Source organism: Branchiostoma belcheri, unplaced genomic scaffold (genome assembly GCF_001625305.1).
Source record: "Branchiostoma belcheri isolate BF01 breed outbred unplaced genomic scaffold, Haploidv18h27 scaffold26, whole genome shotgun sequence".
NCBI classification, from domain to species: domain Eukaryota; kingdom Metazoa; phylum Chordata; class Leptocardii; order Amphioxiformes; family Branchiostomatidae; genus Branchiostoma; species Branchiostoma belcheri.
Genome location: NW_017803865.1, coordinates 165671 through 184793, shown reverse-complemented (window position 1 = coordinate 184793; position 19123 = coordinate 165671). Strand labels below are relative to the sequence as shown.

Genomic DNA, 19123 nt, shown 5'->3' with positions numbered 1-19123 from the left:
TACCGTCAATGGTAACTGCGAAGATGGGGGGGGGGCATGACGGGTATTTTTTTTTCAAGATGGCGGCAGCTGGTGTTGGAAAGGTGAGTTGGTCTCGAAAACGGTACTTTTCTGTGGGATCTTGGATTAAAATTGCTCGCCTTTTAGGAGGGAAATCTAGCTAAAGGTTACATTGATTCGACTGAAGCATTTTAATTGAGCCATGTACGCCACACTGCCGCCAACACGCAAAGCTTCTCTGGTTGTCATGGTGCGACTAGACTGGGATATTTGGTTTACCCCCAGCATCCCGCTCGAAAATTTTGAAAATCATATTTTGATAAAATCTTGGGCAGGTAACGCAACCACTAACGACAGTTTCATTTTCCCGAAAGCCATGAAACGCCGTAATCATCTAGTTGAAGTACCGCCAACAGATGATATATCAATGGAAATGATTATCATAATTTTACATAACACTAACAGTTCCATTTTACCATGATTCCAACATAGGTTCTGAATGGTACAGACAAAGCAGGTAAAGATAAGGATGTCTGGGTGTGGAAAACCAGGACTGAGAAGGCCAGGAAGACAGAGGTGCTGAGAGAGATCGACCAACTGGAGCTGAAGTAAGACTATTCGGAAGGAGTTGGCGCTTCAGATAAATAAAGGAACATTAATAAAACATCGTCAGATGATAGAAAATCTACTAATTTGCAAGCAGAATGGAGTATTTACAACAGACATTCTAGTAATTTCTTTCTTGGAAGTTTGTATATGAGATTATGACTTCTATCTAATATTAAAATTATATAACATAAAGATATTTAAGATATATATTATATATATACATTGTATATGAAATAATATATAGAAAAATAACACAAGCTTAACGTTCAATTTTTTAATGGTTATACTGAAGACTGTACATAGTGTTTCTAACTAGCTAATACATGCATGACGATGTACTGTCTTTCAGAATCAAGAACTTAGAGCGAGAGAAGACCACCCATCTGTACAGTAAACGCTCAGACTTCAGACAGCAGTTTTGTGAGCTGGAAGAGCTGGAGATGAAGGGCAATACAAATAGGAAAACAGAAAGTAAGAAGTCTACATGTATATGTCATATACATTTACATGTCAGGGTAGAAGATACACTCTGGCAGAATTGTCTGTTCTACCAACTTCGCAATCACAGTAATGATTTATTTGTGATGTATATATTGTGAAGTACTCTGGTCACTGAGTTAAGAAACATTGTCATTGCTCTTTGATGCTTGGATCAGTGTGACAGTTAGTATTGACAGTGTAGTTTATGGCAAACTTTATTGCACTGTAAAATGTGCCAACTGAAACTGCATATTTTGTTCTTCAGAGGTAAAACTTAGGCAACAGCTGGACAAAATGAGAGGAATGGTGAAAAAGTTTCACATACAGCTGAAGGATGTCAAGCCCACTCCAGAATGTAAGACTTGGTCTATTTCAGTTTTTTACCTTGTCATATGTTAACAAAGTTTGTATTACTTATACCTCTTAACTGTCTGTTAGTGGCATGTAATTAAAGGAACTACCATGACCAACATCAGTGACTAGGCAGTCACAGTTGGCTGATCATGAATATATAGAAATATCAGTTGATTTTGCTTGAATGTAAAAGACCAAACCCATAGGACACAAACAGGAAAACAAAAATTCATGACATTCTTGTTGTTGTTGACCTGGCGCATAAAAACATTTTGCTTATTTCTACAGTTTTGGAAAAGTTAAAGGTGACAATGGAAGAAATAGAAACCACCATCAGTGCATTTAAGGACCAACGTAGAGTGGAGTAAGTAACAAAGATCTTGTGATTTTAATGACACAGATTCTAAATACACATGTACATGTAACCTCACTGTTTGCCACTTCTATATATGTGAAATATATCTCACTGTTTGGCATCTCCCAGCAGATGAGCTGAACTGAAATTGTGAAAATAAAACCGAATCAACACTTGCAAATGTAGACTATATCTTGTAAGCTTTATAAAATGTCTGTCCCAAAACAAGTCTCTGTTCAAGTCATTTATGCATCAACGTACATGGATGCAATTATATGAGACCTTGACTATTTTTCTATATTAAGCAATACATTGTCGCTGGATTATTCCAGCTATGAGGAGTTACTGAGAGATGAGAGGACGTTGACCCAAGAGGTCACTGCCCTGGAGAAGAAGATTGATGCCTGGGCACAGGGTCCCGCTGGGGTTGCTATGGAAACCAAAGGTGCTAAAGCCAAAAATTTGTCCCTCAAGAACAACGTCATGAAGGATCTCCCACCAGAAGTTGCTGCATTTGAGGTGAGTTTTCCAGTTTTGGGTAAATTTTACAACATAGACGTCTTATACACACTTGGTCAGTGTTATGTGAGTGTATGATATGATGCAGTGCATTCCATTTCTGTGTCCTGGAAAGGATCTAATGTGTATTCATCAGTGTGAATGTCAACAATGTTTCCTTCCTGCACAAATGGTTGATTGGAAATCCTAGCCAGTAGGTTATAGTTATTTTTAGCATGTTGTTTTCTGTTGCAGAGATTCTTGGCTCAAACTGGTGGACATCAAGGTGGATGGGATGACTATGATCACCAGGCATTCCTCAAAACTAGGAGCAAGTTCAGGGTAGATTAACACCATTTGGACATACATGTACATCACTAGGTTGAACTAAACTTTAGTTGGACAACTACATGTACATAGTTTTACTGTACAGCTTGTTTTATGGCATGCTGAAAAGACTTACACAATACAGAAATGTCATGGTGTTTCAAGACTACTACAGACTTGCTTATTTTCGTGGTGACTTAATTTCACAGTTGGAACAGTTCTATAGTAAAATAATACATGTAATACAAAATATAAACCATTCTATGTATATCTGTGGTGCCATGATTTTACATTAACAGGTCACAGCAAAAACTGCAAAAAATAAAACTACTGCAAACTTTTGAGATTTACAGTGTGATACACACAGAGAAGTTAGACTTACTTAAGTATGTATCCAACATGTTGCCTATATGTTTTAGGGTAAGGCTGCATTTCTAGATGAAGCTGTGCATGCCTGCCCTGGGAGGACTATAGGAGATGTAAGACAGCACGAGAGTTGGTACCAGGAGTATACAACTCTCAAGGAAAGAAAGAAGGAAGCCATAGCCAACTGGAGAAAACAGAAAGAGGTTCTTGTCTTCTCCTATTTTTTTCAGTTGGCATGTACAGATAATTTCTTGATGACATTGTGTATAATCTAGATAAAGCATATCAATTACATTTTTCAGCTGATATGGTGAAATTTTCAATTCTATAACTTATCAACCTATTACTAGATGAAGGTCAAAGGGAACATTTCTGTCAACAGTAATGCTGTAATGATTATCTTTTCTCTTGTAGTCAGAAAAAGAGGAGCTTCTGAAACAGGCTGATGAGGACAGTAGCAGTGATGATGAGGAGATGCTGACAGCCAGGAGCAAACAGATGGAGCAGGAGAGAGAAGAGAAGAAGAAACGACTCAATGCCTGGAAGGTAAGAGTAACATGGAAAATGTGGTCCTGTTGCCAATTATGAATTGTGAAGTTTTTGTATGCCTCAACCAACATGCACCATTTCCCATTTGCAGTAGTAAGATGATTTATAACCCTTTCTAGGTCACAGTATCACTACAGTCTCTGGCCTGCTCATCTAAAATGTCTTTGAAGCAGCTGTCACACAGTTGATGACCTTTTGCCATATTTATAGATTGGTAGAAGGTCAACAAATTTCAAAATCAGCAGAGAGCAGCTGCCAGAGATTCTTTTTTCACCTTGAAATCCAGTTAGTGTTACATAATATTATGACATAATATACTTTATGAACACATGTTTACAGGTACAGAAAGAGCTACAACGAGCCCAAGAGGAGGAAAGAAAATTGAAGGAAGAACTTTCTAAAGCTAAGCATCAAGAGAAGGAAAGAGAGAGACAGGTGTGGCATTTTTTGTGTGTTTAGGAACTTCTGCCGTGCCAGAAAAATCTGTTGTTGTATTAAACTGTAGTACTGTAGTATTGACAACATTGCTACCCCCAGTTCCTTGAACATGAGATATATGTCCATGTTGTAGGCTGCTGTGAGAGCCCAGGTGGAGCAGTACAGGAGGCAGAGACAGGAGGAGGAGGAAGTACTGAGAAGGGAGCAGGAGGAGCAATATAGGCAGGACAGAGCCAGGAAACAGATGGCAGTAGCAGAGGAAATGTCTAGGTTTCAGGAAAGGGTGAGATAGTCAAGCTAAGAAGAGATGCCCAGAAATGGTCCATGTGGCCTTGTATTGAGCAAAACGTATTAAAAAAAGTCAACCCCCTGTTGTAAACCTCATAATTATAATTTGTTGATAATAAACAGTACACATGGTTCTGTTCCAATGCCCATGAATGACACATTAAACAGGCTCCATTAAAACAAAATGTAAGGGTGAGGGCAGGGACCAAACAGTTTTTACATGGACAGTTTTTGATCCACATCTTTCTCTCTTTTGCCCTTCTCTTTTCTTTTATGGCTTCCATGCTCATAGGACCAGAAAATGGTAGAGGAGAAACTGGCTAAAGAGAGAGCAAGAGAAGAAGCTGTAAAAGAGAAGAACAAAAGGCTGGAAAAGCTGAAGGGTCAGGTGAGCTCCATCCAGCAGGGTTTGAATTTGCTTTGTAGCTCTTTCTATTGAAGGAGAATTTGTAAACTTGCGTAAGTGCTAATGAAAATATATAATAATTATAAATAATCATTATGGCATGCATAATTAACATAGCTTACTTGTCTGTACAGCTGTAGATATTACCATGGTTTCATTTCAAGAAACTTGGAATTGCTGTCCTAGGTGGAAGTAAAGGTTGAGAGAGACCTCAGCAGACTGTACAAGCCAACTGCACTGTGGAAACAGAGAAACAAGGAGATTGGTGCCACTGGAGGGGGAAGAGTGTTGCACATGACTCACAGGTGAGTAGCACATGAATGGTCACAAAAGTCATGATGGTCACATGATGATCACATGATGCAGGCAAGTAACACACCTGCAGCCAAATCATGATCACATGACAGATATGACAGCTAAAATGTTGCCTAAAACTTAGTGCCTTTAGTGGGAAGAAAGTGTCCAGACTTTTGGTGTGTTGCAAGTCTCCAACAATGCCTGCACCAAAGACTGGCAAGTTGTTAGAATTTGTTTGCCTAACACGCAAGCACTGCGGTGATATTTGCATGCAGGAACATTACCATCTGTTTTGACTAATCTTATTACGTGCAATTTTTTCTCAGCTGTTTGGAAGTAATTTACACACCATCAGAAGTACGTCTACAGGATTGAGCAGTTTTACTTTAAGAATAGCAATATGTGATAACAGAGGGTGACCCTACAGTTACACAGTCACCCATTATACTGAGACGTCTTGAAGCTTATCTGCAAGGAGCATATGTTGACCTTTTCAGCAGACGTTATTCACATTTTTGGGGGTATATTTAAGGGTAGAATTTGAGGAACAGAGATAGAGAGAGAACTCATATTTGCTAGTTACATGAATACAGGTACAGGCATGTCTTTCTGCATTGAGCATTTTTATGTTTATCCACACTTGTACTGTAGCAAATTGCTAGTACACTGTTTATAAACACTCTGATTGATAGTTCTTGGTATTCCAAGTTACATGTACTAGTAGGAGGTAGAGGCAATGCCAATAATTATATATGAAGACCAACCCACATACATGTAGCAGGGACATCAGGTCATTGACCCCTAGGACATATAAGCTGTAGCTGTCGTCTTTTTAGGCTTAATGACAATCCTAAAAGGCAAAATGGGAAGAGGTGCATGTCAAAGTGTGTGTGAAATCCTGGCAAAAACATACGGGTAGTTGGGGAAGAGATAGAATAGCATAATAACAAAATAGAGGCAAGGGAAAGTTCTGAGTATCTTCTGTTTATAGGTTTCCTTCAGTCCATTCCAAATTCATTGTGATCTTATATTTTTATGATCACCACCAACAAATGATCTTCTAAATGTCACAAGAAAGAGAAAAGATGGGAAGATGCAAAGGGTCATGATTAATGAACTTAACAGTAATCTGTGTCTCCCTAAAGTAGACATGCAAATATCTGGTAGCCATGCCCCCTGGTGGCACTTGACCTCATTGCAATGAAATATGCTAAAAACACGGAGCCAGAGTTCTGACACTTGGCTGAATATCGCATTGCTTCCATAGCTGCCACATATTCCCCTGTCTGGCACAACAAATAGACAGCCTTGTGCATGAAGGTCTGGTGCAACATGCAGACCATGTACAAATATGTATAAGATGTGTGATTCATTCTAGATTCCTACACAGGTGGTCTGTTGTTGTTTTGTATTTTGGTACTTGTATGTGCCATTCTGACATCAGTACAGGTTATGTCAAAAACAGTCAAATGCTGGAAATAATAAACATGCACCATATAATAGATATGTTTTTCCAGCACATTTGGAAGAAAACACATTCTTTTCTTAAAAGTTGGTCAATTGTTTACAATGTCTTGATATTCTTTTACAGCCAAGTTAGGCCACACCGACTTAATTTTATGGATGACATCCTCTGAAGATCACCAAACTAGTGCGCGCGGGCGAATAAATAAAAATTCCGACCCAAAATAAAAATGCTACTAAACCACAGGGATACAAAGCTGGTATTGCGCAGTACATAGCGACGTATACGACAAGCCAACACATGCTGGCTTTTTGCGGAATTTATTAATCGGCACAGGTTCTTGCCGTTGTTCGGTAGCCAGGGTGCCATCTGATCCAGAGTTACAACCGGCTCCGTATTGTCACTAACTACCATGGACTAGAGTCCTAGTGTAGAGGCCTAGAGCGTGATCTTTTTTTTTTTTTCTTTTTTTTTTTTTTGAGAACAGGCGAAAATCAATGCGCGCGCGGATGTCATCCATAAAATTAAGTCGGAGTGGCCTTACTGATAATTTCATATCACAGTTCCAAACATGACGTAGAACAAAAGCCTAAGATTCAAGCACCTAAGCCAAGGGAAGGCAGAGGAGTGAACAAAAAATTACAACAGGCACGAGGTTATTGGTTTGACCAGCAGGGTCATAGGTCAGCACATTAGTTGTAACTGTGGTGTTGATGCACCTGCTCCTGCTGGGGGAGGGTTTCAAAGGCAACAGGCACGGTGGAGGGCCAATTGACACATTCAGGACATAAACGTGTCTTTAAAGGGTTATATTCTGGGCACAGCCTGTAACAACTGTACTCCACAAAAATGTTTTCCAATGCTTTACATTTTCACTCAGCCTAAATAAGTCTTGCAGGGTCTCTTGGCTGCATGTTTTCCTAAACATTACCTGTGTTGATCATTTTGCTTTCTGTCATATAGTCCTTTGCCATTTACGTTTTATGAAGTTTCCTTTGATGTATCAACCATCAAACATCAGCAAAAGGCTACTAACCTCCAAATCAGTAGTACATGGCTGTGTTTGGTACCGCTACAATATCTCAGGGTCATCTATCATACATTATCTGCAGCGTGCTATCGTCAATCTGTTGTGTTTCCACCATGTTGTATATGTGTAAGGTAGTATGTGTAGTCCAGTGGTTAGTGACCTTGCCTCTGGAAGTCTTGCACCAACTGTAAGTTAAAAGTATAATCAAGATTGTCTTTTTTCTACTTGATGTTATAGATACTACAAACAGTGTACTATCACATTTTTGCAGTTTTTAAGTTTGCATTTTTACAGTGACTCTTGACACCACTCTCATTACCACAAACTCATCACACTGCAGAGATTTGTTCTGCCTTACACTGTATCAGTAGCATTGTTTCAGACACAAGCTCAAAGATAGAGCCCCAGAATTTAAGTACATGTACTAGGACTAGAAGTGAATTTACAGAATTTCTTTTCATTACAGAGCTGTCCCCAACTGGAGACAAGGTGTATAACTTCATGCTGCAAGCAAGAACATCACATCATGATCAAGTTACAGTGCTACACACCTGATTAGCAAGATACCATTGGGATAAACATGCATACTCTCCAAGCAGAGGTTTCGGTGTGTGTGTGGGGGGGTGTTTTTTTGTGGCCCTTTCTACAACTCTATGTTTCTCAAGTAGTGTCATCCATGATTTCTTTCATTTCCCACAATCTATAATTGAAAGAAATTGCTACAACTAGTACTAGGGAAACTGACCAAAATCTCTTCTAACAGAGTAAAGCATGCAGACATGCAAGGAAACATTTGCTGCAATACTTAGTCTAGCAGATTATTCCTGTCAATCTTTTACATCCAATTCTTGAGTCAGCTTCATTTAGTTTTAGTTGTTTATGATGACTAAAGGTCTGTAGATAGACAAAATATATGCTGATAACAGCTGTCATAAACATCATTGTAGACAAACATTTGATCTCAGGAAGTTGAACATGTTTGTATGAATATTGTGCAATAAAAATATACATGTACATATATCTGTAAATATTGGGTGAACCATTGTTTTTCATAGAATTAGGCTACAGAGCAATATTGCTAATATACATGCCAATGGAATCTGTATCAGACCAGATTTTTTAGTCACGTTAATCTAAGTAAATGTTTGAGCACATTTTGAGTCCAGCAAGTCTTTTATTATCATGTATGGCTATGGTTGAGGATTATCATATGGTGCAGATTCATTTTGTTTTGTCAACCTAAGATGTGGAAATACATGCCCTGGTGTATGAACATTTTTCATTATGTGATTTTGACAATAATTTGTTAGGATGTTTTGTGAAAACATTTTATTAAAGCTATGAATGACTTGGAAAAAGTACGTTGGTATAGAAAATATGCTTACAGCTATATACAGTTTTTGGATGTTTTGCAACGTGAAATGGAGCTGCTTTGTAAAAACATTTGTAACCACAAACCCCCAGACGTCAAAGTAAAATTGATCGGTGCACTTGTGAAAACATTTGTCTTTCTGTAGAAGGGACATGTCCACAGATAGAGAGCGATTATGTGAGGCTTTGAATGTCAAACCATCCGTAGTTCATACACAAGAGAAGCATAGAGGCAGCGTCGTCTAAAGTGTGTGTGATTTAAGATTGAACTTCCAAGATAAGAATACATCATTTCGGATATAAAGTAGTAGTTTGCATCCCTGGCTTGTGAAAAATACGGGTAATTTGATACATTTCGGTTGATCCGTGCATAACGTGGGAACAATATCTATTACCTTGGAGGATTGATGTACAAATCGTGTTTTGATGACACCACGGGTGAATGGTTCATCTATGTCATTCACGTGATGTATTTCTCCAGAAAACATAGATAGATCATGAACGCATGATTTAAAAGAGATTACACAATATATCTACGAGGAAACATTGCTGCGAGGCGGAGTGGCTGCATGACGAGCATACTTAAGATGATAACGACCTTGCTTAGTATTGTGGATGTTTCTTTTGTTGAATTCTCTTTCTTCCTAAACGTGAATGTGTAATCTTACCAACATTAGCCCAACAGCCATTAAGGTTGAGAAAAACGGACCTAGGCCTATATTAATATTTATCAATGGCTTTGTTAAATGAATGTGCATTTACTTGTACGAAAACGATGTATCCAAACAGCAAAAGTGAATGGGGAATTGTTATCATAATCGAAAATAAAGATACCACAAGTGTCAAAGTGACACAAACGCGGCGGCATCGGTTTGCCGACTAAAGGGCTGGGATAAGATTGGAACTCCGATCCGCTAGTGGGGATTAAAAGTCTCAAGTGTTCTCTCTGTTGCTGTCGTTTGCCGACATTCCTTGTTTTCCAACCTGAAACTAGTCGATCTCAAGCGCGCCTCTGTGGCTCGCTCTGTCGCACTACGATCTGGCAAGTAGACGACAGTCCACAGCACCATCCGGCTATGGTAGTGCGATGTGTGACGACAAATTGTGAGAAACGTGTTCCGATGCAATGACTTGTTGTTGCAGTTCATATCAGGTTCATATGCTGACGCGCCAGTACGTTATTTATTCAGTAGGAGGTGATCGACAGACGCGTAAGTCTCAGAAGAAAGAATGTTGAAAGTTGTCAGATAAAGAATCTAGAAAAACTCCGTGCCATTCATGATTAGATATACATGTAGAACAATATTAATGACTATTTTCAACCGTCGTGCCATAAGAAGATCAACGGTATGTCTTCATCGTTCATACCATGAGCAGTTCAACTATGACACTGGCCAGCCTCTGTCTGCTGCAGTTTTCACTGAGTTTTCGAGGAGAGTGTGTTTCATGCTAGGAACACAGCCAGGGATACTACATCTTCCAATGGTTTTCTAGTTCTGAGGCTCCAACTACTATTAATGGTGATCAGAGAGAACACAAATCTGTTACATGGAGTCACTCTAGGAGTTCAATGATGATGGCGCACAACATGGCCACTTTCGGCCGGCTAGCCCCTCCCTGCTGTTTTCTTCTCAGCCTTTCGCTCATCTATATTTGCCGAATCTGAATATAGAGAGACGGACGTCAAGTCTGGCACCGTGTGTTATTGTTAACCGTGTAGCACGGGGATGTTAAAACGCGACAAATATGATTGATGACCTTCATAGATTCCGATAGTGCCCATGGCGCGAATGTAGGCCACAGTGGGGCACCCATTTTAGAGCATCTACGTCAGAGACCTTCAAAAACAGAAGACGCTTCACTCGTGTGCCACGAATTGAAGACACCACTCTTGTGGACGTGGCGGCTTGTGATTGGACAGAGTCGCGGAAAGGATGCGCTTGATCCTTGCCCGCCGGTTGCCCTTGGTTACTGAAGGAATCGACTGATCAAGGTTCATGCGAAAGGCTACGGTGTGATCCGGTATCGCTTACGGTGGTAATCCTCGGTGTGTGGTAGGTAGAGTCCGGACGCGCTAAGCCAAAGGCTCACTCTAATTGGTCTCCACTGGAAAAGGTACCCAAGTCTTGCTAGCTGAACACCCAGCTGCAGCCAAACCAGAAATTCCAAGGTCTGACTTGGACAGCTGTGTCCTGTGGCTTTAACGGTTTACTATAAATTGACACCGAATAACCTGTGGGACGGCAGGGCCTGTGTTCGCTGGGAAGCTGCCGATCGGCGGAGCGTTTTAGTGTTGCAGCAAATTCTTCTAGCCATTCCGTGCCACCAGGGGTACTTTTAGCAACGGACTAATCACCAGGCGTGCCTGAGGGTCGGCTGTAAGCCGCGGCGGCTTCGACTTGAGAAACACCGGGGAACACCTCCCAGCCGGAGACCAAGGCTTTCAGTGTGCAGCAGCTAAAGGATTCTGCGTTTGTTTTGCGTCCTGATATTTGGCCGATTGAACGAGCGTACTGTAAGTGTAACAGAAAGCTGTAAGGAATGCGTTAACCGCTGCCGGATTGAAGAAAGCTGTCAGAGCAACCGACAAGGCTGCTGCATCGTGACGGAAGGCTTCTGAGATCTCCAACACTTTCCCGGGAAAACATTCTTCAGACTTGTGGTCCCTCAGTACTCGTAAGACCGCAACGATGCCCGGAATAACGTGGTACCAGTGGATCCGGCCGTCCGACATCCACTTCACGGCCGATATGGTCCCCTGCAAGTTCAGCAACGGCTCGGACATGCTGGAGACCTTCAGGCAGCTTCTCTTCAACGAGATTAAGATTTCGGACATACCCAAGATTGAGGTAACAACACGTTTTGTTCATTCATGATGATCAGACAGTTTGTGCTATTTCAGCAACCTCGCGTATGATTGATATTCTAGTCATGTATCATCGGTCAACAACATGGAGCATAAGTAATTTTTATGACACCTGATTAGTAACGTAAAGACAACATCGCTCGCATTGGTAGACGAATCTTTGATCGATGCGTGGAACTTCTTAGACTAGTTCTTTGGGTATATTTAGAGGTTCGAATTTAGAACGAGCCATATAACAAACTTTCTCCTTAAAACAATTTCTGCTTTGTTTTGTGAAAGTGACACGCATATAATTTAGAGTTGTTGAAAGGACCCCCTCGTCTATTGTGGTCTTAGGCAAATTAAAAGAAAAATATCAACCTGGCCCTCTCCTACATTTATACACATGGTCTAACGATGTGACTCATCAACATACGTATCAGGTCCTACATATATACATGTATGCCTATGTCACAGAGGGGCGATGTATATCTTATACATTTTGTATATCTTATACATTTTCTTTACCTTCTTTTCAACGGACTATTTATTTTTGTCCTCATGACCATAGTCTATTATTTTGTTTCCTCGTTCATATTTATCCTACCTGGAAACAATATATAGTATCATGTATGTTATTAAAATCTGTATGATATAACGTGTTATAATAATAAGAGTTGGCTCATACTTTTTGCACTGTAGGAGGGTCTTCGTGAAGATGTGTTACCAGGACAAAAAGGATGTCGACAAACAAGGTGACACATAACTGACGGTGTTTTCTATCCCGTAGGTTATCTACAAAGACGGCTCGTGGTGGGCGTATTTCGGGAACAGGCGGCTGTGGATTCTGCGGGAGGTGGAGCGGCTGGGACGGTGTGCCGCCGTCGAGTGCATAGTCCTCCCAAAGGACTTCTGTAGCGACGAGAAATGGCTGAAAAAACTGAAGAACCGAGACGAGGGAAATTCTGTTGGCGTTGAGAAAACGGAGAGGTTCGACATCGAGTATCAAACCATCATTGAGGCATGGCGGAAAAAGACTATCTATGGCATGGACGCGCCGACTCAGCTGGAAGTCATGATGGGGAAAGAGGGTAAGTACTGCCGTGTGTCAGAGAAGGTGGCACAGTGGTTCCCAGACCCTGGTCCTACCTACCGTCTTTTGTATTCTTCATCAATATGGTCTATCGTCGGATATTCAAGTAATTCGGTTGAACATACTTTTATAACACCGGGCAACAGGGGCAGTGCAACTATGGTGACAGGTTTAGAAAAAAGCCCCCCCCCCCCAAATACATTGAACGGTTACTCGGTAACGCCTGAAATGTAAAGCCAGATAAAGACCATTTCTAGTAGGTGGTCAGATGAGGACATGGAGGCAGCTAATTTGGTATCAAGGTTCTGGTAAACAAGAACACGACCCTCAAACGTAGCACACGACAGAAGAATATTTTGGTCCAGGCCTGATGCTGAAGGTACACACGGTTCACTCCGGACTGACACGCGAGTTACATGTAGTTAAAGAACCCGAGTCTGGAGACATTTCTGTGTCCGCTGTATCACAGATCCCATTACAAGCAGCTCTATCTTGGTCTCTAAGATTAATGGATGGATACAAAAACAGAAACTCGTATTTCAAAGCCATGCTTTAACCAATTAGTAGACAGATAAATCGACCTTAATCATCCTGATGGTAGTAAGACTTCAGGGAAACATGTCCATACGAATGAATGGTCTCCTGAGTGGGCTGTGACATGTACGGACGTGTAGACAGAATGGTGAATCTCAAAGTTAATGTAAAGTTAGAATATATAACTATAGTGATTTGAAGAAACGCTTCTATCGACTTGATCATTTTAGCGGGTAATGTAGGTTTACCTCCCTGTAATATTAGAGATTAGTAGTTTTATCTTAATATACTGTATTTTCATACATTGCTGCGGAGAGTCAGTTCACTTTGCGTTTGTCGTGACTTGTTTTTGGTGACAAAGTCACCATCATAGACAGATACTAGTAAGTGAATCTGTTCATCTCAAGAAGCATTATCAAACATTCCCATATTTGTTTATCTCTACCTGGGACGATCGGAAGTTCTGCAAGCAAAAATACTATATTGTTAGCAAGCACGATAAGATATGTACTCATACATCGACGTTGATCTGATATCATTTGGACCCTTAGCCACGCAGTGATTGCGTGTATAGCAGTAGTGAGCAATATAACAGCGTAAGCAAACGTGCTGTTTTCATGTCTGTCTAAATAGGCCAGTTGAAGGGGTCAATGTACTGGAGATGTCAGCGAATAGCTCGCATATCCAGCCAGCGTTGATGGATCTCTGGGCATGTTCCAGCATCACATGGAAAACTGTGGAAACGTACTCGGGTTTCACACCCCGTCTGCATTAAAGCGGTTTTAGTTTTGGCTGATGCAAAACTGTCTTTCCCCTGCCCCAGCCTCACCCCGCACGTTTGGACTGCACGGCTGTTGAAGGGTGGGCCTGACGTCCCGCGGATTGTCTTGGCATCATGCCGAACAAGTCACCACGGAAGTTCGAGGTCCTCCATTTTGGTCGTATATTCTGAAGAATAGATAGACCACAAATCAAGACAAAAGTCAGTCTCAGCCCTTCAACTTTGTGGTTCACCGACAAAACAACTAGTTGACGTCAATATTTTTAGGTAATATCAATAAACAAGTCGGATTTGGTTGTAATAAAATACGCCATTAGTTGATGGCACAGCGTTTCTCATAGGAAGATCTGTCCCTGCATCCAGTCTTTCTTCGTGATTATGACAATGACAAAAAATCGTTTGCAAAATCCCATTCTCTTATTTTCACTTCATTCTATCGATCTCGTACGGTATAAATAAGACTGTCGACTCAAGCTTTCCAACTGATACTGTAAAAATGTGAACTCTACATTCCGAAGATTATCGCTGGCGGGAACCTAGTTGCTGATCGTTACATATCTGTAGCGCAGAGATCACTGGCGCCATCGCTCTTCTCTGCTTATATCATCACTTCGTCCTGCGGGCAGGTTTGTGTTCTGATATACTCGGATAAAAGTTAACAAAACTCCACTGTTCCTACCTCACACGGGGTTTGACTTAACTCGACTAGACTCTCTACTCTCAATACTCTTACAAAAAATGAAGAACGTAAAGCTCTCATTTCTTGGGGATCAGAAAAACATCTTGCATCTCTGTGGGGATCAGAGAAACATGACAGGATAAGAAAACCCCTGACGACGAGGAAACAATTACGTTGTCTGTGTCCGTATGTGAGGGAATTACATCTAACATTAAGGGTGACCTGCGTACATGTGATCAGACATGTATATAATCAGTGCGACTTCTTTACTTGACCCAGATATCACAGTGTGGCCCTCGGCACGGTTGCACCTGTCACTCTTTGTACCAGTGAATACCAAAAGAGACCTGAAAAACGATCTAACTGCCCTGGCCTAGTTATAATGTTGACTACAGTAATATTCCAGTAATAACTTTGATCGTCATGTTATCTGGTCATCGCTGACATGGCTGACCTATTTACAGGATTTCATCTGGCTGGATCTGGTTTTAGTCCCAGAACCAGCCTGTCTGCGTCCCCGGTACTGTGATACCGGGACCCCGTCACCCGCGCGACCCCGCACCCGACCTGTACATGCGTCACACCGGCTCATATGGCGGGTCCTACGTCACAGGGTCGGTCAGTAGATGGTCAGGATTACCCTGCCTCCCTTTTCCCTCACATCAAAAGACCTTACATAATCCTTCACTCCTACGGTTACACCTCCCCGGATCAGCCAGCCCTGATATCAAACCTAAACTTGACAGTTACCCACAAGATAACGATCTAAACTGACATTGATGAGATAGAAAGGATCGTATTTTGTCGCGTGTTGGACTGTAAGGACCAGCCGGATCCTGGGGGATGATCTGCTATTGACCCTTCTGTGCAGGCCACACTCATGGTGTGGTGTGTATTATGGTATGCGAGTCTGTTGGCCCATAGTAAATTAGATTCCCAATGTAATTCGTGTACTTTACACTGGAAACTTTGAACTTGGAATGACACCGGGACGTTCGAAAGTCTAATCAAGTTTAAAGCCAAACACATGTACATCTTTACTAAAGGTATGACCGTCACACATCTACTTTTGTTTCCCGACTAATGGAAAACACGCCTTTACTTTTCAAGAAGCAACGTGTTGAAATACCATACCTAACGTTTATGAGCCTTTCTAAACCCCATGTGTCTTTCAGATTCAAAGTCATAGTTTGATTAGAAATTGAATTGACCATGTCGTTTCTTCTGGCTTTCCAGCGGGCAGCCCGACCCCCCGGAGCCCACGTGACAAGGCGTTCACGTTCCCCAACGGTACCGGCACAAGCGGCTCCGCCACAAAGTCAGCCACCAAGACTGTGGGGCAGTTCTTCAAGGACCTCGTGCTATGCAGCGTCATCGTGTCTACTAGTGCAATCGGAGCCCTCACCATGGTCAGTTATTTCATGGGGAACAGTCTTGTTGCAACGACGATGAAGAGCATTCTCGCTGAGTTGGACTTCCCCTTTGACTGGGCTGAAGAAGAGTGAGTTCTTCCCCCCGAGAAGGTTGGGATAAATGACAACCTCCGTAGGTGTGTTTTAACGGTGCCGTCGCGGGCACAGGGCAGGATGGACCGTAGTTTGGAACAAACAGACAGTCGGTACTTGGGAAGAAAGACTGGCCACTTGGCTGAGAACTACGGACACAGGACCACGGTTTGAGCACCACCTGATGTACCACGCAGCGCTACGCACAGTATGGCACAGGAAAACAGCTACTAGTGCTCAGGACGACAGTCTCGACAATATAGTCCTGCTATTGTCCAACAAGTGCCGAACAACATAATAAACTGAGACTGATGTAGGACCGTTCTTTCGAGCACTTCACCCTGTGAGAGCATAGTAGGTCCTGATGAATTCTTTCCCCTGTTTTGTTTGCTACAAGCCCCTTTAGTCAAGAGGAACTTGACTATCCGCCTGCATAGAATGGAACTGATTGAGCCTGAAGGCAAGGAAGGAAATGGTTATCCGATATCAAACACAAACAAACTACAACAAACATCAGCTAAGAGGCTTGTTCACTAGCGGAATTATATCCCATACGATGTGCAAAGTCAGGACATGTACATATAGTCTTCATTTTTATTCTTAGTATCGTTCAGAAATGAAGTGAGATGTGCAAGGTCACACCTGTACAATGTGTTTCGTCACATTGCATTAGCATCACCATCCATCAACATCTCTTATCATAGATAAGGTTAGGTTACAAGATAATACCAGTGATAAACTAACCTTCAACTGGTTTGGGTGAAATGGGTTTTCTTAATTCATGATCATGTCATTGTTCAAATAATAGACAAACCATTACTAAATCGAATGCGTCAAATGCCACGTTACAACTCCTTTCCACTAGAGGCTACCACTGACCAGCGGCTGACAGCGACCAATTTGGTACATAAATCAACGAATTTCAAGATTTGATTTTTAAGTCATACTTTTGTGTCGTGCATTATATTCCAACAAGAAAATCAATGGTCACACATAACCAATTCTAGGCGCTAAACGGTCGCTCAGCGATCGCCGTCTACTGGAAGCCGCTCTGACTGGAAACTTATATAAACACATTTTATTGTTGTTACTCTCTTTATGTAGTTTGCCATACATTGTACCATGTGCAATTGTCGTGCAATAAAGTTCTATATAAAAGGGGAAATTGTTCTGTCGGCAGTGCAACAGAGTTATATTTGCCACTGCCGGGTCGTGAGGCTACTCTGACCATCAGTAGGCGTGAGAGGCAGCGGCAATAGTTGGGATATTTGACCGAGCAAGAGGGATTACGATGGCCTAATATAGCCGTGACACAGATAAAGCTAGCAATTAGCGGTGCCCAGGAGAACTGCATCGAACAAGACTGGGATACATGGTGACGATATCTTCGCCGGTCTAGTTGTACGTCCCTTTCCAGATTCACACGAACCAAACTGTACTTCGCACGACTGTTAAATATATTACTTTAACCGACTCGACTTTTCTCGAGCTGCAACACGTAAATTCTCGCGAGACCAACTACACATGCATGGGGGACAGTGGGGACGTATGTGGAGTTCATCTTGCACAAACAGAAGAAGTCTCTCCAAGTCGAATAATAATATTACAAATACATTTATCATGGAGAATTGTGCACGTGCATATGAACAAGATGCACATATATGTATACCCCATCATTATACCAAATCAGTCAAGATATGAACAAAATATGAAGAGACAAACTGTTTTGGTCACAATGACAGATATATCGATAGTCGTTACTCCTTTTTGTGCTGTAACGTTAGTACCCCGTAACTATCACACGTAGTAACACTTGTCGGTAGTGTACCATTGTATCATAACATCCTAACACAAACCAAGTAGGTAAATCTCCTTGGACAAACCTGTACATGTCCTTATGATGATATGTTTCCTGTATGTGTTGTCTGGTTATGTAATAACAGATGGAATGGTGTTGATGTGACGAGAAGGGTGGGAATGATAGGAACGAGGAGAGAGCCTGTTGAGGACACGAGTGTACTTATGTCCTACATGCAGGGTACATGAAGTCTTCGTTGGAGCGATTTTGTTCTCGATCAGTCTGCGTATCTGCAGTTATGACAAAACACGCAAGCCAGTGCTGCTGACAAACACCATCGCTCGACTGGACGGATGCTTGAATGTCAGTGGACGAGAAAAGGTGCCGAGTTGACTGATCATGATCATTTGATGTAGAAAAGAAATTCTGAACATGTAAGCACCAGTGGCCAGCACAGTTTTGAACTGTTGTTTCATAAGAGCTATGATGTTTGTGTTGACGAAAAACTGTAACCTCAGATTGTATAAACTTAATCATAGTACATGTGATATCATCACTGCCTACTTATATTCCATCCTTAGAGAACAGCCATAAGTTATACGTATTCAACAATACATTTAGTACATGTATTTGCTAGTACTAGGTCAGGATTGAAAGGACGTCAGTTGGCCTAGTCAACTAGGAGAATGAACGGCCCCGATGTTTATGTAGTATCGGATTCACTAATATCATTGGAATAAAAAAACACAAATGGTCTCAGACGATTGGATTCCTCACTTTGTACTTTTATCACGCACGCGCGCGCGCACACACACACACACACACACACACACACACACACACACACACACACACACACACACACATAGTACCCCAACGACACACTAGCCTCTTGCGATTTATTTCAGAACTGCAAAACAGTCTCTGTAAATCATTGAACATTATCATTATCGTACGCACGATACATGCACAATCAAGCAATGAATCACATGGCCAATCTAAATCCCCAGGCAACCGCGCGCCTGGGCAAAAGATTAATCGTCATTGCCCTGTGA

The 19123-nt window shown here is 41.6% G+C and overlaps 2 protein-coding genes across 2 annotated transcripts; both read left to right on the top strand.

The window, feature by feature from the left end:
* Positions 1-18: 18 nt before the first annotated feature.
* On the top strand, positions 19-9123 carry LOC109471877 (coiled-coil domain-containing protein 112-like). Its single transcript, XM_019771300.1, has 14 exons — positions 19-83; positions 493-608; positions 959-1080; positions 1355-1444; positions 1732-1807; positions 2131-2317; positions 2552-2638; positions 3043-3192; positions 3404-3535; positions 3878-3973; positions 4110-4259; positions 4557-4652; positions 4857-4975; positions 7929-9123. The coding sequence occupies exons 1-14, from the start codon at positions 24-26 to the stop codon at positions 7957-7959; spliced, it is 1512 nt and encodes a 503-aa protein (XP_019626859.1). The 5' UTR covers positions 19-23; the 3' UTR covers positions 7960-9123.
* A 1452-nt stretch (positions 9124-10575) lies between these two features.
* Positions 10576-18821, top strand: LOC109471880. The gene is made up of 3 exons (XM_019771305.1): positions 10576-11682; positions 12469-12769; positions 16002-18821. Exons 1-3 carry the CDS (start codon positions 11524-11526, stop codon positions 16268-16270), a joined length of 729 nt encoding a protein of 242 aa, XP_019626864.1. The 5' UTR covers positions 10576-11523; the 3' UTR covers positions 16271-18821.
* The last annotated feature ends 302 nt before the right edge of the window (positions 18822-19123 follow it).